We start from the raw sequence: 21,185 nt of genomic DNA, 5'->3' as shown, positions 1-21,185 counted from the left end.
ACTCAAACATCAACATTACACTAAATAAAGTACTATTTACTCAATAAACACACCAAGCATGCACTGTTTACAGCCTTGAAACTCCCAGGGCCACTCCTCAAGCTATTGGTCATGTGGCGGCTCAGGTAAATAACTCCTATGTGTGACGCATCTGACCTTCACTGCTTTTCATGATGTCACAGTGTGTCACACAATAAATCGCACTGCGACAACACAAGTAAGAGAGGCATGCAGAAGACTTCAAATAGCACTTAAAGGTGCAATGTGTAAAAATTTTGAGTATCTATTAACAGAAATGCAATATGACATCCATAACTATGTGTTCAGTGGTGTATAAAGAACTTACTTAATAAACCGTAATGTTTTTATTTCCTTAGAATGAGGCATTTATATCTACATAGGCGCGGGAATCCCCTTCTATGAAGGTCGACATATTGTGACGTCATGTTTCTACCGTAGCCGACAGCGAACAAACAGCGTTACAGAGCGCGTTTCGTCACTACCTTGAAAGAGAAGCCACAGAAAGCTAGAAGAAGCTAGCCATAAACACCGTGAGTAGTGACTTTTCCCTTGTCAGTGGTGTAAATATGTAGTTGGATTGTTTCATGTATCTTAATTCTTCTCCCTCGCTGTGTTATGCCTTTGCTATGTGGGGATAAATGTGCTGGTTACGTTCGTGAGACAGCTGATTAGTAGGCTACTCTTGTCATTGACCGTAAAACAGTTACAGGAATCACCAACCCGTCGATCTTGGAAGCATTTTAAGTCGATCGAGTTTCCAAAATCAGAGAAAAAAGCCTATTGTGTGTAGTAAATGGTGTCTAGGGGATGCGGAGGCGCGCGCGCTGTTACTATCACGTTATTTTTGCCGCAGGCAGCTTTGGGCTCATGCGGACGCGTCGAGTATAAACAAGGCTTAACGCTTTAACCAGCTCAGCCACAGTAACAGCTCATATTAGCCAGCTAAACTTTTACTACCCTGTTAGAAAAAATACATAGTTGCATAATTTCATGTGGTTCTTCTCTCTCGTTGTATTATGGGTTTGCTATGTGGGGAGAATGGGCTGGTTACGTTCGTGAGACAATCAGCTGATTACTATATTGTGTATTAAGCCCCTTGATCCTCACCTGACTATGGCTTTGTAATCTTTATCCATGATGTGGTTTATAATGGACTGTGGTACAGAAACTTGGTTTACTCTGGCTATTCTCTGCCGTCTCAGACGATGTTTGTCCAGTTTGAGACACGGTAGCTTCTTCGAAAGGGAGGGGTGAGCAGTGGACTGAGCCCTTAGTGTAAACTCGCAACCTAACCGCTAGATGTCGCTAAAAGTCACACACTGCACCTTTAAAAAATTCATGTCACATTACAGCTGGGATTAGAAATATTGCATTATGAACTGTGCTTAGATTTTATGTTTCGTAATATATTTTTAATTATTCCTGTGTCGGCAAAGTTGATTTTTTTTACTCCGGTCTTCAGAGTCACATGATCCTTCAGAAATCATTCTAAGATGATGATTTGCTGCTCAAGAGACATTTCTTATTATTATTATCAATGTTGAAAACAGTTGTGTTGCTTAATATTTTTTGTAAAAAAACTGTGATGCATGTTTTTCAATTTAATGCATCCTTGCTAAATTAACATATCACTAATAAATTTTTTTTTAAATAAATAAAATAATCCTGATAAGCATAATCTTTTTAAAATCAGTCATTTATTAGACTCGTTGTGAAACGTGGCTCTACTGGACTGAAAACTACATGTATAAATTCTTCCCACACTGCTCTCTATTCCCATGTTCTCCTTTCCCCCTTTTTCCCATTCTGTGTGTTCCTCTCCTCTCAAGGTGATGATAAAAGAGATCTGATGCACCAGAGCACAACATCTCAGTCTCTCTATGACCATGTGTCCTCTACGGTCCCCCGGTGATGATTATTAGCAGCGCCTTTACAGAGCGAGAGACATGTGTTCACTTCCTCTCTCACTCCAGACAACTCAACACAAGACTTTTACATTTCTGAAGAAAATCTCTTGCAACACTCAATGCCACAATGTTGAAGTTTGAACAGCACTTTTATATCCAGGGGTTGATATTTATTCAAACTAATTTTTAATTGTAACCACTTTACCATGTCTTTATTTATTTGTTTATTTTATTTCAAATACCTTTTATATATAGATTTTATAGTTTTACTCTTGTTCTAGACTTATATCTAAGCTTGGAAATCTATCATAAAAATATCTGTCCCATATTGAAAACTTTGATAATAAAACATTTTAATATGAAATTATGAAAATTTGTGGAGTAGATGTATCTTGGCTTCCACAAAAATTTCAAGCAGCACAACTGTTTTCAACATTAATAATATTAACATAATATTAATAATAACAATATATGTTTTTTAGAGCAGCAAATCAGCATATTAGAATGATTTCTGAAGGATCATGTGACACTGAAGACTGGAGTAATGATGCTGAAAATTCAGCTTTGACATCAGATGAATGTTAATTCAAATAGAAAACAGTTATTTTAAATTATAGTATTTCACAATATTTCAGTTTTTACTGTATTATTGCTCAATCTAGACATCCTTGGTGAGACTTCTTTCAAACATAGTATATCAATATTTTACAAAAAAGCACAAACCAACAATTTTGCCACTAATAGTTGGTGGTGCACTTGGTTACAATGATTGAGATAAAATATATGAAACATGATGTATGAAAAAAAGGAAAAGTTAAATAACACTTGATCATTTTTATATTGCATCTTTTAAAATCAAGCTGTAATTGTCAAATTATGAAAAATGTGTGAAAATATTGTACAAATATAATGCAAAATATTACGCAGTGTGAATATATTGAACAAAAATTATGCAAATAGTACGCAAAGTGTAAAAATATTGTACAAACAATGCAAAAAGTGTGAAAATATTGTACAAATATTAATCAATGTGTTTGAAAATACTGTACAAAATAGTACGCAAGCAAAGTGTGAAAATATTGTAATTATAATGCAAAAGCAAAATGTTTGAAAATACTGTACAAATATGCAAATTATTATGCAAAAGTGTGAAAATATTGAACAAATATTAAGCAAAGTGAGATAAGATGGTACAAATATTATGCAAAACAGTATGCAAAGTGTGAAAATATTGTACAAATATGCAAATGTGAAAATATGTATTTAGGGTACATACAAATTTTAAATTATAAAACTACAAAAACTTCCTGAGCAAGACATTCATTTTACTCCAATAAAGTTTCAAAAGTAATTTCTACCACTTTCACTTCCACCACAGAATGATATTGTTCTTTAAAAATCTATAATTTGAGATGTAGCGGAAATGTTTAGGACTTTCAGGGGGGGAAAAAACCCAGACCAGAATTCTCCAGTGATGCATGTAAACTGTTAAAACACACTTTTCCAACTCTCACTAGTCCACAGAGTCAAAACAGCCTGTAGTTGAAGATATATACACAGCTCCAAGTCAAAAGGGCCTACTCTCATGTGTATATGACATTATGAGCACAGATACGGCGCTGACCTGATGATGCCATCAGGGAATTATATCATTCGACTGTTTTCATTCCTATAGGCTCAATAAATGACTAAGCATGCAAATAATATCCACAGCAGTGTGACAGACCAGACTAGCACTGGCATGACTGGTAGTCAAAGAACTGACCTGTAAGTACATAGTCGTAGTGGTTGACGTTGTTCAGTTTGATCCCTTCATACAGCACGTGAAGCTCATCCGCAGTCAACACTTGTCCCTTCCAGTGAGAGTAACCTGGGTAATGACAGATCACAGGTCAGACACACACAAATCACATCTCAAAACCCAGTGACCGATTTGTCTGCTCTTGCACGTGTACGGGTTACGAACAAAAGTCCCGTCGTTTCGTCAGAGGCCATCGGTGCTGCCGCGGGAGCTGTGATGATGTCACAATTCAGGTGAGTCACCGGCATGTTTCTTGTTGCTAAGAAACAGGACAGAGGAAAGCCTGAGGGGCTGGATGAAAAAGACGCATCATTGTCGCCTTAATGTGTGTGTTTTGGGGAGAAAATGACTGCGATGGGGAATCTGCGATAAGACGGGTGTCTGTCGTCATCATTTCCTGCTGCCGCAACTCTGCAATGCCTCTCCGCTGGAAACACAGAGCTCTCTAATCCCAAACGCTTCACCCGTACGTATCATGCGAATACTCCATTTCACACCAAATCACGATCAGCATTCAGAAGCATCTGTGTGAGGTGCACGCCGTTTCTACCCATAAGGCTTTGCTGCGCCCATCGATGTTCCGAACAGAGATAACGCTCTGGATGTCACAACCTGCAAATATATTTCCAAGGTCAAACAATAAAGGTCCCTGAGGAAAGGTCCCAGTTTTGCAAAGAGTAAATGGCCATTATTTACCATCAAGAAATTCATTCTAAATGTGGATTGAAGAAAACTGATTGCTTAGTCTATTTCAGAAACCAAAATGTTTGAACATTAACTAGACATGGCCAACGGAACATTAACGAGACAAAAGTCAATGGATGCTGTAACACATCTTCACCTCAATATCAAATCCTGAAAAACTTAAATATTAAGCAGCACAACTGTTATCAACATTGACAATACATTTCTTGAGCAGCAAATCAGCATATTAGAATGATTTCTGAAGGATCATGTGACACTGAAGACTGGAGTAATGATGCGGAAAATTCAGCTTTGCATAACAGGGATAAATTACATTTGAAAATATATTAAAATAGATTTTTTTTTATTTTATCAAATACATGCAGCATTGGGCGGCATACGTTTTTTTCAAAAACAAAAAAAAATCTTTTGTGAAACATTGGGTGGTACTTTTAAAAAAGGCTAATAACCAATAAACGGCTGATATCATAAATCTATAATCCTTTTATATAAAATAAACCACCAAAACAATTAAATAGTTGGTAGTGAATATTTGCCATCATAACAATTTAATGTGCATTATGGAAGAAGGAAAAAGATTCCTTTAAATACATGCTATTAGAAAAAAATATTATGTTTGAATGAGAAAAAAGGCTCGTAATAATAGAGAGCCTAAGTCGCTCCCCTTCCGTTGGACCACCATGGGACCTTACTTCGGAAAAATATTGGTCTGTGTGTGCAGTTGTAAAGTTTTACTTTATAAATGAAATGAATGAATATGTATATATATATATACAACCCCAAATCAAGAAAAGTTGGGACATTTTGTAAAATGCAATAAAATCAAGAATCTGTGATTTGTTAATTCTATTTAACCTTTTATTAACTGACAGAAGTACAAAGAAACGTTTTCCAATGTTTTCACTGACCAACATAATTGTATTTTGTAAATATGAACAAATTTTGATTTTGATGGCTGCAACACACCCCAAAAAAGTTGGGACAGAGACAAAATAAAAGTGAAAAGATTATTCAAACTAGTTTATCCAACTATTTTGAAACAGTCCTCAATGAGCAGGTGAATTGGTAATAGTTGAGGGTATCATGTTTGGGTGTAAAAGTGCTTCTCAGTCTTTTTAAGCAAAGATGGGTCATGGCTCATCACTTTGTGCCAAATATCATGAGAGAATTGTTAAACAATTAAAAATCCCATTTCTCAATGCAAGATTGCAAAGAATTTATGCCTTTCATCATCTTCCATACATAATATTGTCTTCTTTAAGAAATGCCACTTGAATCTCTGTTACGCAAGGAGAAAGCTTTACATCAGTTCTATGTGGAGATGCCGGCAAGTTCTCTGGGCCTGAGCTCATCTCAGGTGGTCTAGAAGACAGTGGAAATGTGTGCTGTGGTCAGATGAGTCCATGTTTCAGCTTGTTTTTGGAAAAAAATGGAAAATGAGTTCTCAGTCCCAAAGATGAATGGGACCAACCAGACTTTCACCAGCGACAGGTGCAAAAGCAAACATCTGTGCTGGTATTGAGGTGCATCACTGCAAACGGTATGGGTAACTTGCATTATTGTGATGGTACCATTGACATGGAGGCATATATTTGGATTGTACAGAGACAAAAACTGCCATCAAGATGATAGGGCTGGTCCGAATACCATTTTTTGAGCTTCGAAGCTTCGGTAGTAATGAACATCGAATATTCGAAGCTTCGGCGAGAGGGGGCTGAACATATTCTTTTCACTAATAAAGGCAGGAATCTCTGTGTTGGTCTGTCTTTTTGCATTTTGATTATTTCGAGAACCGTTCATCCAACCGACTTCACAAGGGAGTGCAGTGTTGCATTTGGTGCAATATAGATGGACACGCGAGACGCGACACATTCAGAATTAATAAACTTTTAGTCAGCTACAGAACAGCGCGAGCGGGAAGCAGCGCACCTCACGCGGGCAGGGTTTATATGCTCCGAGAACGGACACTCCACTATGATATAAAACGCACACACACAGGTCTGTTAAATTAAGCAATACTTTTAAGGTAGTCTAATATTTTTCTGACTAACAAATTACTGACACAGTAAAGGGTAGATTTAAATAAAGAAAAACGAAATTTAAATAAAGAAAAAAATAAATTTAAATAAAGAAAAACGAAACTTAAATAAAGAAAAAACGAAATTTAAATAAAGAAAAATGAAACTTAAATAAAGAAAAAACAAAATTTAAATAAAGAAAAACGAAATTAAGTTAAATTAAAAACGAGATTCATTTAGATTGATAATAACGGGTAAAAGGCTAATACATTTTGTTTCTATTATTCTATTTTCCACAATGTCAAAGCAACGCAGCTTAACCCAAAACACAAGCTCAGGCATGCACTTCGGTCCATACAAACTCCGCTGTTCTGCGCTCTAGCCAGAGAACACTCCCGTTGCAGTTAGGCGTCGGTTCTATTTCTAGCATGCACGCATTTTCCGCGTGGCTCGAGCCGCGCCTGAGACGCGTGTTTCACACAGGCAGTGTGCAAACTCCAACCTGTTAACATGGGAGCTGAAATAAAAACGTACATGCCAAACAGCTGAGACGCTCACGCCATGCAGCCAGTGTGTCGCCGGCCTTATTCAAGTGCGAGTGAGAACCGTTTCGCGGGGGATCCCAGGTGTGCAAAAAAACAACAAAAAAAACGAATATTCGAATGTCAAATTTTCAAATCGAATACCAACCCACCGAACGAATATTCGAATATTCGAATATTCTGGTCCAGCACTACAAGATGACATCTTTCCTGGGAAGCAAGACAATGCCAGGCCTCATTCTGCACGTGCTACAACTGAGTGGTTTCTAGACACTCTGCAGCATAGAAGGGATGTGCCTGCCTGTTTACTGCAGTCCAGATATGTGTCTCTTATGGAAAATGTATGACTCATCATGAAAAGGAGAATCAGGCAACGATGACCACAGACTGTTGAGCGGCTGTCTTGTATCAGACAAGATTTGGCAAATATTCCACTAGCAAAACTCCAACAATTAGTATCCTCAACTCCCAAATAATTAAAAAGTGGAATTAAAAGGAAAGGTGAAGTGACACAGTGGTAAACATGTCTCTGTCCCAACTTTTTTGCAGCCATCAAAATCAAAATTTGTTCATATTTACAAAATACAATTGACCCTTCGCTAAGCCCCACCCTCCTTAGTTACTGTTGCTACGCCTGTCAAGCTTTTGCGTCTAGCACGTCTATTACAGTGTGTATGCACCGGTGTCAGGCATTCCCAATGAGATAATTAGTAATTTTTGACTAACAAGTGAAATATCTGAGAGGGCAAGACAAAAGGGACTGCAGTAGCCTATGCATTCGAGGGATATATCCACGACATAATATGCAACCGATTAGAGAATAAGTTAATAAAAATTGAAGCTAAAGCCTATAAACGCAGCAGCCGCCGCCTCATACGCTGACCATTCACATGGGAAACACACAAATTGAGGAACAGATATGTTCGTGCACAGCAGGGTAAGTGAAATGTGAAACTAATCTAATAATTATAAATCATACAGTTTATCCATAAATCTTGTGGAATAACACTAACACCGGGAGAGCCGCGATCGGATTGGGTTAAAGCTACTCAGTCAGGGCCAACAGTAGGCCGTCGATTAACAAATTGCGGAAATATATTTTAAAGTATGTCAGTGAGCCTCCGTCTTGTCTTTAAATGTCTTATTTTACGTTAAAACCAATGCATTATGAACAAAGAACCGTAATTATTTCCAACTTCCAAGCAAATAGGTGTTTTTGTAAATCCTGTCGACACTTAGTTGTGAATGGGGTCTCACACTGCTTGATCCACGCACATAATTTCTCCCCTTGGCTTTTAGATTTTCGGGAAGGAAAAAAATTACACTCCCCGTCCAAACTTTTAGGATACCGGGTATCAGATTTGCACAATCCATACGCACAACACTTCAGCATGTTTCCCTCGCTCGAAAGCTTGCCAGACCTCTCGCGCCTAGTTACGGTTCCTAAGACACGATTGGCCAGTGGCGGTTTTCGGGCGTGGCTTAGCGAAGGGTCAATTATGTTGGTCAGTGAAAACATTGGAAAACTTTTCTTTGTACTTTTGTCAGTTAAAAAAAGTTTAAATAGAATTAACAAATCACGGATTCTTGATTTTATGGCATTTTACAAAATGTCCCAACTTTTATTGATTTGGGGTTGTATATAATTTATTTTTTTGTCAATATGCTGAATTAATTTCTGAAGCACCAGAAATGAGGAAGAGACAGCAAGATAGATGGCTAAGACTTTAGTCTATACCTTCTGAGTCTGACTTCAAATTGACCATCCACTTACTCTAAACCAGTTACCCATGATTTCAATGAGCCATGTGCTGGAAACACAGTGCTGCTCGAACTGCTGAAGACTTGATGTGACCACAGGAGTAAAACACTAACACAACTACAACTACAGATCCCGACGAGAGTCCCCTGGCACTTGCTTAGCTGTGCTCATAACGGCTGCTGGTTTGGGAATACTAAGTAAGCCAGATTGGCATTAGTCAGTGTCCCTCCATCTACAGGCTTAAATGGTTTTAAAAACCAAACTCAAGTGGATAAAGACAATGTTACAGCGCTGAGGAGAAAGCAGCCGAGCGGAGAGGAAGCCAGTCACAGGGCAACAGCCTACAGTGGGTTGTGCCACGTGTTGTTTAGACTACTGATCCGAGGCCAGTTAGGGTTATTCTAACTAATGTGCGTTGAAGGGATGTGTTTATGAGAAGCTGGTCCGGAAATAGTGTTTGGGAAATTTAACAGTGACAGAGAACCATGTGACACCATGCATACCAGTTTTAGGTCACCAGAGCAAACTTTAATAGCACTATTTCAGTTTTTCCTCTCTCACACAAACTTCTTGAAAAGGGACAATTTATATAAAAAAAATGAAAATTCTGTTATCTTCATTCATGATCTATTGTAAATTAATGGGGGCAGTAAACTTTGCATCCTGCAAAAAGGATGCGAAGTATTATAAAGGTATTATAAAAGTAGCCTATATGAATCAAGCACTATATTCCAAGTCTTCTGAAGTCAAGGTGTGATTAAATTAGCGAAATTTCAGTGAAACTTTGCAGGGAAAAAGGGCACATATTATCAATAGTGTAGTGATGTATGAAGCACAGCTCGCACTGAAGTCACTTTCTAACACAGTGGCTTTCAGTTGGTCAACGCAGCAAATTTGCACGATTAACTTGAACTAGTTGCGAAATCTGTGTGGGGAAATCTTACACCCTCAATCAAAATTGTTGATCGCGTGGATTCCTACTGAAATGGCTGGATTTCACCAGCGAAAATTCGCTAAACAATGGTCAATTTGGCTACACCTTCATATTATAGTTTTGTGTAATACAATATAAAGTCATTATTGACCATTAACTCTTTTCCCCCCCATTGACAATCTTCCGGCAATCTATGTTTTCACTGTTATACGGTATAGGGGGCATTATTATGCATCTTCTGAAATAGTACAAAACCTTTGGATCAAAACACGGACGAAGAAGAAGCAGAAACAAGCGATAGAGCAATGCTTTGCACAATGCACATGTCAAATAATGCGATCAGCAAACATTATTAAACAGCACATAAATTCAAAACGGTCTAACATTACAGATGAAATGTGAAACACATGAAGAGATACAGGACTGCACAAGCTTTGCAGGTGTTGATGGACACGATCTACTCAAGCGGCAACCTTCTGGGGCCTATACCATGAAGCCGGTTTAGGCCAACCCTGGGTTTTAAGCACCATGAAAGTGGTTTGGCTTTTAGCAGTGTTCATTGCCAAAGTAACTAACGCTCCACGGCTAACCTGGTCCGGGGGAGGTTATGTTCCAGGTAAGAGGTTGCAACCCGAACTTGGACCAATCAGCTGTGAGCAAAGTCACACATGTCTGATGCGATAAAGTCACTCCACCTGTTTCAACTCCAAATTAAAGGTCACTACATAGCAAATGATTTTTAAAGGCAAAATCGTCTGGCTTTTAGTAACTCTTATTTAGAATAATAATTTTGTATGATTTAGATATTTATGTAATTATTAATCGATCACACATGTACAATTTTAGTTAATTATTATTGAGCACAGTTTAAAGGAATAAATATATAAAAGGTAATATAAATATGCTTTAGAATCAATAGATAAAGCTAAAAAATGACTACATGTGAGCTTAAATGTTCAATTATCTCTATACCTTTATCAACTGTATAAACTAACTTCACAACTTTTACTTGCACTGATATAGCAAGACTTTTTCTTTTAGTTGTTTCGTTCATAGACAGCCATTTTCTTCTGGCTGTGTAAATTTTTTAAATTCTTAATATTTTTCAATCTCGTAATATCCTGCAGAAGAGATAAGTGAATCTCGCTGCTTCTCTCGCGAGAAATGAATCGCAGTTTCACTCTCTAAGCAAGTGATTGGCTGTTCACTACTGATGTCACACCTAAACTCAGGATCACAGCCTGAATTGACAGAGAAAGTTGATGATCAGCATCATGGTACAAACAAAGCCTGGTTAGATTGGTTTGGATTTTTCAACTGGAAACTAATCCTGTAACCCTGAGTTTGTTTGTACTATCCGTTTGTCTGCTGTCTGCTAGCCGTCACGTCACCTCAGCTAATCCCGCCTCTTTCACCATCTTCATTTATCCAGGAGTGACGCGCGGTGACGGTGCCAAGATGCGACGGCCGGCTCCGCCCACTTCGGGCTTCAAAAATGCTTTTCAGAAAACTACGGGTGACGTCACAGACACTACATCATATGTTTTGATCATCGTTCTGAATCCGATCCGGTCTCAGACAAAAACCCTTTTTTTCTCAGCTTTCTGCTCAAAATTTTGCTTTTTTATAAAACGTACCCACAATTAAAGGTGGGGTATGTGATTCTCTTTTTTGTCGATTTTTTCAAAATAACTTGAAATCCTATTCCTAACCCACTTACAGCCACTGAGTTAGAAGCACTGAAATGAAAATTAAGCAATTGAATCATCTGTGGAACGGGCAGGACTCGAAAAACTCCAGCCAATCATTTCCAAGACCACCTGGAATTATTGGACAGTAAGTTCGTCAATCAAACGGTCATACCACACCCCCCTCCCCCTAGCTCGTGACCCCCTTCGTGCACATACTCAAAGCTCACGACGCATGCGCATCTCGTAAGTAAAGCCGGTTCCATGATTAGTAGTAAATCGTCATTACAATCTCTCGCGCATCTGAGTTTTCGCTCGTGCATGATTGCGCGTCCATGTTCTTCGAATGGGTGGAGTCAGGGCCAGCGTTGGGGGAAAGAAGGTAGGACCATTTGAATTGTGTATTTTCAAAATCTGCCGGTCGTTTTCCAAATCGCAAACCCCACCTTTAAGTAGTGATAGCAGATCTTCTGTTATTATTTTTAATGTCTTTTACATGTTCAGATATTTATACAACAAAATATTCTGGCGGCCATGAAAATTGGGAAACTTTTTAAAAATACGCTGGCTGGGAAACAGTGAAGAACTGTATCAGTCTGATTTATGAACAAATCATTCAGACCTATTTTGTGAACCAGCTGATTTATTGAAAAGATTCAACCCAAAATAGCAATTTATGAATCAGAAAAGGCTTTCATGAACTTGCTTCAGACGACTTGGGTGGAAAAAACTGCTCGTTTCAAGTAGACAAATGACAAATGCATTCACAACCATGCAACTATGTTATTAAACTTTAATACATAAAGTAATGCATCCTTTCCATTTAACTTTTGGCCCGCAACAATATAATAATGACAAACAAATAAAAAATCAGTTCAGCTTTTAACACCTTTTACATGACACGGTTTCTTTTCATGACCATTGGTTAAAATAAAATAAATCAGTTGCCATAAAAAACTCCACTATTATATCAGTAAAAAAATTATTTCAGTCCTCCAGATGTTCTCATGTATACTTTCCTTATGTGGGCTTCGAGGTCGCTAGCACCTTTATGACACGTAGGTGCCAGCTTTGCAGGTCATGCATTCTGCTTCACACGGATCCCCACCAAGACGAAAACACAGGATTTTTTTTGTAAATCATCTGTGAATTTATATTTGGGCTTTTTTTGCTGTTCAGGAGCCACGTGCCACTGTTGACAAGCAAGCGCTGCTCTGTGTCTCTTGGCTGTTGCCGTGGTGCTGAGGGCAATGATTGAGATGCAGTTTGACCAATGTTTGCGTTACGTACATGACCGACCGACCAATGGTGGCGTGCGAGAAGGCGGGACCTAAAGCAATGCAATAACGCACATCAACCCGATCACTTGTTTATCAATCATGTAAAACAGAACATTCAGCTTCATCAATCTGAATGAATTCAGTCCGATTGAAACAAAAGGTGTGCATGTAAACATAAATGGTGACTGTAGAAAGCAAAATCCGAATCCCGGACATTTTGGGCGATCTAGACATTTTTTTAAGGTCCAAAAAGAGGACATATCCGGGAAAAAAGAGGACGTATGGTCACCCTATTTCAAGGAAGAAAGAAAGAAAGGAATTCATACCAGTGGAACAACATGGTAAATGAAGAACCAAGAGCTGAGCAGGAACAGCAGGTCTAAATGCAGGTGAATATTCTGCTCTTGTAAGCAAAAAGTTCTCAATTAAAATAAAACAGGACATGTTTAAAGAACCATAAGGGAAGTGTACAATCCAAAGAGAAGAAAACATTTCACAATATTCCCACCCTCCTGAAGTACGAGGATCAGTGGTCTGTTTAACAGCTCCCAAATACACACACACACACACACACACACACACACACAAATGAACTGTCACAACATGTGAATGCAATATGCTTTAAGCACTTGAATGAAGCATCTGTTTCTGTCCTCTTGTCATTAAGAGGTCAAGGGGCACTACAGTGCATTCGCAGATGAAAATTAATCTGTGAATGTGAAAATGCACACTAATGCATTAAGTAATGCAATAATGCATTATTGAAACAAGTGATATCTAACAAGTGATCAAAACTCATGAACTGATATAAAATGCCATAAGGATACAAATTTATTTAAATTATGGGTAAAACTTTACAATAAGGTTCATTAGTAAACTACCATAGTTAACATGAACTAAGAATGAACAATACTTCTTCAACATGTATTAATTTGTTAATATTAGTTAATATTAACTTCAATATTTACTAATATGTTATCAAAATCAAAGTTTGTATTTATGAGTTAATGCACTGTGAACTAACATTGACAAACAATGAAAAGCTCTATTTTTATTATTTAACACTAAGAAAGATGAATAAAGACTGTAACAAATAATTTGCTCATTGTTAGTTCATGTAAGTTAATACATTAACTAATGAACCTTATTGTAAAATGTTACCAAATTATGCTACACACAACAAACTGTAGAGCAGCAAATTAGCCAATTATAAATAATTATAATTATGTTTAATCACATGTTCATAAGCTGATCAGTTAATGCCGCTGTTTGGGGCTGCCTGTCAGGTTACCTGAAAATTAACTTGAAAAACACATTAACTTATGTTTATGAAATCTGTAGTGATTCTTCCTTCATTGCATATGTTTGTGCATATTCTGTATTGTGACATTAACTTTACAATATTTCAAAAAACAACTGTACTCCCACTGTGCTACTTAACACATTTTACCACGCCATAATACAATTCAGATAATGCCACAACTTTTACTGCAAAAGATTTCAGTTTCCATCTGGTTCTGGTAATTATGACATCATACTCATCAGGGCATGTGTGACATCATCATCATCATAATAATAATAATAATACATTATAAAGACTTAATTTGAGACTCTTTATCCAAATAAGTGAACCGCACAACAACTTAAACCTGTTTTTTTTTTATCTAAAAATGCTTTTGTATGACTTTGTCTCACTGAGACAGACTAAAATCAGCAGAAAGTTTGAGTCAGCCTACCTGTGTGATTGGAGAACTGAACAGAGTTGATCGAGTCCACCTCAAACCCCATGACCTGACAAACACAGACACATTCCAAACGTGAAAAGAAATTCATTTAGAGAGTAACACACTCTAAAAGCAATTATCGCAAGAGTCTGTGATTGTATATATATATATATATATATATAATTATCATAAACTTAGCATAAAATAGAACTGAAACATTAAACCTTCTCATGCTTTCATTTATTTAAACGTTTTGACTCTGGTGCAGCCTTCGTTCTTCGTAAATGAAATGCCATACGCTAAGTAGACTATAAACCAGGGCTACAAGTGGATTGCTGTTTCAACGCCTAGTACAAAATCCTCAAAAAATTAGAGTGAAAAGCAACTAAATTAATTCTATGAATTATTCCAAGACACCCCTGGTTAATATGGTTAAAAAAAAAAAAATCATATAAAACTATACTTCCCCAGTTGATTGATTACATTAAGAATAGCTTTTTTTGTATTACAAGTTCTGAAATATGTTTAAATATGCAAGTGAGGAATTATCTAATTAAATATCCATTAATTTGCATAAATTTCTAGAACAAAAAACTGAACATTGGATGAAGTCAGTTTCAATATTCTGGGTTCATTAATTTGTTTATTTATTTTTACATTAGAGTCAAAAGCTTTTACAGTTTGGATTTTAGATATCTATTTTTTTATCACTCTATAAATCAGGAAAAAAATTCACAACTTTATAAAATAAAATCTTGTATAAAATCAGGCAAATTATATAGGAACAATATATTCCTAATATATATAGGAAATATATTTCCCCTGTAAAAAAAAAACCAAACCCCTTCAGAATATAGATATGAATAAAACTGTTAACTTTGGTGTAAGTGCTGCTGAAGTGGATATTTCTGGCTCAGTTTAGGAGAAAAAACACATTTTGAGAAAACACTTTTAAAGATATATGCTGTAATTTAAATATACAGACACAAATAGATAAAGTGCTATAAAAGTATTTTGGATGTTTTCTTTCCACTTGTCTGGAAAAACACTGTTTTTCGCCCCAAATTTCAAAATTGACAGATGCATGAAAAACAGTGTTATGCATGTAGTGTCTCGCCTCTTTAAAAGATAAACCGCAAATTAGGGCTGCACGATGTGTCGTTTTAGCATCGATATCGCGATGTGCGCATCCACGATAGTCACATCGCAGGATGTTGCGATGTAGGCCTAAGTCGTACAGTAGTTGATCCGTGATTCATGATCTGTACGGGCCAGCAGCTCCGGATTAATTGCAAAGTTTAACCATCATATAGTGAAAGTTTATCATTTGCATGTGTTTTTAAGTCTTGTCAGTTTAAACATCAAGCGTAAGAAGACTGGAACTTGCGCGTTGTTTTCTGTGAGCCGGGCAGATCAGTGGTCTTTCTCTTATTTCTGAGCTTGAACGAACACGAGAATTCAAAATAAAGTCAGAATGCCCTTCCTCCATTGAACACTTTTTGGCGACCGCCAAAGCGTATTTTTGTCCCGCCAAAGCCTTATTTGACCGGTGAGTGATAGATGACTGACTGCTGCGCAAAACTGAGAGAACGAGCAGAGAGAGAGAGCCCCGGTCGCGCGCGCACTCTCACCGTTTTCAAACTGTCTTGCTCTCTCACCCTCCCTCGCGCATATTCGGATATATTTTTTTCCTGAACTACCGCTGGTTGTGAATTGTGCTAAAAAAATATTCTCTGAAAAGCGTTCCACACATTCAGATAAACCACACTTTCAATAAACAAAACAAAAAAAATCTATCCAGTGATGAAATGTTTTCTGTGTTGAGACCAATCTTGTGCGATGTCCTAACTGCCGGGATAATCACACAACGTGTGCCGTGGTCCGTTAATGACACCTCCAATTCGCGAACTAATGATTCATTTGAACCGATTCACTTTAATGAATGGTTAAAACAACTTATCTGTCCAACACTGAACTCACGAGATATAACAAATCGGAAACACTTTACAATAAGGTTCCATTTATTAAACTCTAGTTAACTACATTAGTTAATAGAATCTATGCAGATTTACTCCATTACAAAATCACCCCAGTCATTCAGATGATTCATTCTTTCCAAAGAAAGCTATTTAAGTCATTGGGTGAAATTGTTTTCATATCGCAATATATATCGCAGAAAAATAAAATATCGCAATGTAATTTTTTCCCAATATCGTGCAGCCCTACCGCAAATCAATTACACTCATTGATTAAGTGAATCATACTTGTTAAAGATGGTCATAAAAATCACCATGAAAGCAAAATAGACAACTCTTAATTTTTATGGAATTTTGCAGTGTTTATTAATTAGTTATCTGTGCACGTCATTTTTGTACGCATGTGCCCCTCCCTCTTGCAGCAACGTCTCTTCTCTGATGACGTGTTTACTGGCGCGAGGGCGGGACAACCTGTCATTCACACGAGATCCACCAATAGCAAACCCCAACCATCCAATCATGCCTACTGGAATTTGCTTGTCAAATAACACATTGGAAGAATTTGAAGGGGAAATAAAAGGTTAATTTGACTTAGTATCACAAGTACCACTATTAGTATATGATACACGTACAGATTTCATGTCTATCGGAACCCAAACATAAAGGCATTTTCAAAACATGAGGGTCAATGCAAATAGCGCTCTTTGTCAATGAAAGACACGGACTCAAAGTTTAAAGAAAATACATTTAAAATGCAGGGTGCACGAGCGTGGGTGGCTGGGAGAGCCGCTGAAAAAAAAAACATGTCACGACTTTGCTGGAATTGAGTCTCGCGGCTGTGACGTCAGTCTTGTAATCGTAAAACAGCGCGAGCATGCAGAAGAGGAAGACAGCCTCTTTCTGGTGGCATGACAGCTGGAGCCATTCAAAAGCTAATGAGCCTAATTTAATACTTTGGACAGGACTTGAACCCTCATGCCAAGTTATCTTTCAGAAACCGAGATTCAGTGATATCCGAATAATTTCTGGTGATGATTCACGGCACTGTCACTCATGCTAATGATGACAGTCGCTGGTCTCACCGCATCGGGTTGTGAGCATTAAACTGCCGGTGTTTTGGCAACACGAGCTTTATTAAGTTCCTGCGGCATATAAATATAGCCAAATACTATTAATAGAAGCATCTTGAATTCAGGCTCGCATATCGCTGCAACAAGCATCAAAAGGCCAAGTTCTGAGAATGAAATAGCCTAGACTCTGGATAAGGGAAGTTCACTTCATAGATATCACAAGAACTGCATGCAAAGGAATACTGACCATGTGACCTTTCCTTTCACCACCAGTATGCTGTCATGCACTATAACATAATTATCACGAGTGCATTGTCGTGCTTCAACTGCTCACCTGTAACGGGAAGGATGCAGATTTATTCCCCACGTATCCTCTCACGACATGACTCTGAATCGACAGCACTCGGCATTCCATGTCGCGCGCAGTTAAAGTTGTTTTAATCGCTCCAGAATGTCACGCGATTAAGGAGCAGCGGCGAACCGGAGAGGTGCTTTTCTTCCCTTTTAAAAAATCCAAATTAGGATCCGTGATGGCAAGTTCACTAGCCAGACAGAGAAATGAAGGACATTCGCACTGACTGGAGACACTCATTGGCGAGAGCAACTACTCAGGCATCCTGAGGAGGCACCTAAAATTCACTGACATCACGACGACGCTCGTACAGCAGTGCCCGGAGGCTATTTTTATCATACATTCAGATATAGAAGAGGTGGCGGATAACATTAGCATGAATCCATCACTTAAACCAAATTAAATCTGAATAAATCCAGATTGGGATGTATGAGTATTAGCACATGCTGGATTTATATGGCAGCTACATATATATACTTATTGTCTTTCACTTATTTCTGAAAAACTATAGCTAGCTATAGCTGTGACATGTTATACAGCGATGTATTTGCGCAATAAAGCGAGGTCTATCTGTAGTATTGCGGAAGTGGGGTCCTTCAACACAGAGACGCGCTCTAAATCCTCCAATCGCTAGCGCTATCAGAGGTGACGTCAAGCCCTGAATGGATGATGTTTGACGTCACCACTGATGTCACTGTCGGCAACCTGTCACGTCTATCCGCTTCTTTCTGAATTTTAATTATGTCCACCCATGGAAAATTAATTCTTAAAGCCTACTGTATAATATTTGCTAGCCTATATAAATTTATAAAGCTTCTAAATTATCAACACGGGAAACAAATCTACATGCCTCCTACCCTCTGATTGAGAGTTCATACTTTTTTAGCAAGTAAAAGGCCTTTTGCAGTGAAATCTTTACTGATTTTTACTGAAAACACATTTACTGTAGTAAACATTATTTTATGACATTATTTTTTTTATTTAAGCTTTCTTTAACCAGGATAGCCTCTCTGTTTTTTCATCATCTAGTATGAGCACCATACTCTTATTCTTATCATATCAGCCATACAAGCCTGATGTATCAAATATGATACAAGACATAAAACACACTGTATGCAAACTTTTTTATTTGGTCTAAAGGTTCAATAAACTGTTCCATTTAAAAAAGATCTGACTATTACTTAATATAGCTATCAGACTTTATAGGGCTAAACCTCAATACTTAGTTAACATTTTTTTTGTAAAAACCTACATGTCTTATGTACTTTATTGTCCACTGAAGCTAAAATGCTGTGACTCATATGCAAAGCCTTAGGACAGGACTCGACTATTTTTGGACAGGTGGGCCGGTTGCTTCAGGCTTTGCAAACCTAGTTCATCTTTGGCATGTTGCCTACCTGACTATGAATCTAGAAAACATATGAGGTGCGGTTTGTCTAGCCTAAGTGAAAAGAGGAGAGACTGGGAGAACATCAGTCTTTTTGGTGCTAAGAATTATTTAACATATGAATAATTTTAAGAGCTATCTAAATGGGAAAATGCATTTAATAAAGCAAACTGTAAGGGACTCTTATCCTACCTCTAAAAGTCAACATTTATTACTTTTTTGAGTGAAAAACACTATTTGCTTTATTTATAAGCCACTTTTCTCTTTGAGCAACTCCCCAAAATGAAGTTTTGTCAGATTCGGTATCTGGGGACATTTTTCTGCACAGTTTTGCCCAAATTATAGCTAGTTTAGAAACACACACAACGGTTAACATTCTTATGGACTCCGATATTTAAAGGCCCGCTGAAGTGCCTTAAAACACACAGCATAATTCAATATGTTGACATCATTTCCACTGAAACAGGAAGACAAAGGCGGGATACTTAGAACAGCTCCGCCCCTTTCTCAAAATAGCCAATAGCGTTTAGTTTGTGTAAAGCCACAGTTTCGTCCTAATCTCTATCCGTTTCTCCTCCAAAATCTCCTCCATATCACTTTAAAATATGGCATTCTGTGCAGAATTAAAATGGGTACGATATAAGTTTTTTGGTATGCGCGACTTGCGCATATGATCCGCTGTGCTATCATGTCTGTGGACCGGAGCAGACTGTGTGCGCTCTGTGGCGGTTCACTTACCCCTTTTCCACCAAAAAAGAACTGGTTCGGAACTGGTGCTGGTTCAAAGTTGGTTCGGAGTTGGTTCAACTTGCGAACCAGAACCTGTTTGTTTTTCCACTGACTAGAGCGCCCAGCGAACGATGTCGTTACGTCACTGTGTACGTCGCCATACGTCTTAGCTAGAAACGCTTGCAAGTACATTACTTTGGGATTATCTCTAACTCGTGTACCAAGAAGGCTTTAAAAACAATTGAAATATGTAAGTCTTTTAATCTTTTCCTTTGATATGTAATCTTTTCTGATTAGTTATGTACCCCTGTCTTGTGTCTTTTTTTCTTTCCGTTTATTTGTTCTATTGTGACTGTTTTCCTCTTTGCTTACATAATGTTTTAAATATTTTTTTTTTTTTAAAAGCTAGAAACGCTTGTGCCAACTCCAAGCATAACAATTAAAATGGCGGACTACATCGTGTTTCTGCAACTGTTTCTCCTGGCTTTGCGATCAGAAAAGATATTTAGAACACATCTAAACCCCGCCCCCAGCCCCCGCCGTAAGCATGACGTGGTAAAAGAACGGTTCTAGTCCAGCAAAGAGTTGGTGCCGCTTTGGAACCAGTTTTCCTGGCCAAGAACCGGTTCTTTGGCTGTCGAAACACAAAAAAACTGGTTCGCGAGTAGGCACCGGCTCTCAAAATGCTTTGGTGGAAAAGGGTTAAGTGAGAAATAATGTGAAACCAGACTTCATTCGCTCCGATGGAAAGCATATTTACACTGTCTGAATTGTTCCCTGTCCCCTACAGTATATAGTGCACTAAGTGTCATTCACCATGTAGAAAATAGTAATTGTGTGAACAAGTGACTGATTTTAGCTGCAGCACCAGGGTCTATTTATAATGCAGGGGGCGGGTCACTTCAGATTCTAGAGAGCATTTGATTGGACAGAAAATCGGATGATGTCATCAAAATCATCATCTTCTAAACGCGAATTTTGTCATTGTTTTAGAGAACACTAGCCTATAGATAACAGTAAGGCTAACATATTCACATTAAAATCACAAAAACTTTATTTTTGATTTCATGGAGACTTTAAAGTGGTCAGGGATACAAATACTTTTACAACCATTAACAAACAAACAAATGCTGGTCAATGTGTTGTTCGTGGTTGAACATGATTGCCGGTTTTAGTTTAAATTAAACACCTCAGTGCTTCCACTGGAGGAAAAAGTTAGAAAAGTTTTGAAACTATAAATGCCACTTGACATTTAATATTTTGCCTCTTGAGTTTCTCATCGGTCACGG

The 21,185-nt window shown here is 37.8% G+C and overlaps 1 protein-coding gene across 2 annotated transcripts in view; it reads right to left on the bottom strand.

Annotated features, from left to right (window-relative positions):
- Positions 1 to 21,185, bottom strand: part of pdxkb (pyridoxal (pyridoxine, vitamin B6) kinase b) — a 30,877-nt gene that overhangs the window by 7,929 nt on the left and 1,763 nt on the right. Inside the window, exons 1-3 of one of the 2 annotated variants that reach the window (XM_077246225.1) lie at positions 17,763 to 18,030; positions 14,395 to 14,449; positions 3,694 to 3,798 (exon numbers count right to left, since the gene is read on the bottom strand). In XM_077246225.1, the coding sequence (XP_077102340.1) occupies positions 3,694 to 3,798; positions 14,395 to 14,449; positions 17,763 to 17,843 (241 nt within the window). In that variant the 5' untranslated portion in view covers positions 17,844 to 18,030. Of the gene's footprint in view, positions 1 to 3,693; positions 3,799 to 14,394; positions 14,450 to 17,762; positions 18,031 to 21,185 lie in introns of those variants that run through there. The other variant, XM_077246226.1, reaches the window with a different exon arrangement.

Source organism: Siphateles boraxobius, unplaced genomic scaffold (genome assembly GCF_051911475.1).
Source record: "Siphateles boraxobius isolate OS27281-9 unplaced genomic scaffold, OSU_SipBor_1 29, whole genome shotgun sequence".
Classification (NCBI taxonomy): domain Eukaryota; kingdom Metazoa; phylum Chordata; class Actinopteri; order Cypriniformes; family Leuciscidae; genus Siphateles; species Siphateles boraxobius.
Note: the sequence above shows the minus strand (reverse complement) of the source record. Positions and strands in the feature narration are given on the sequence as shown.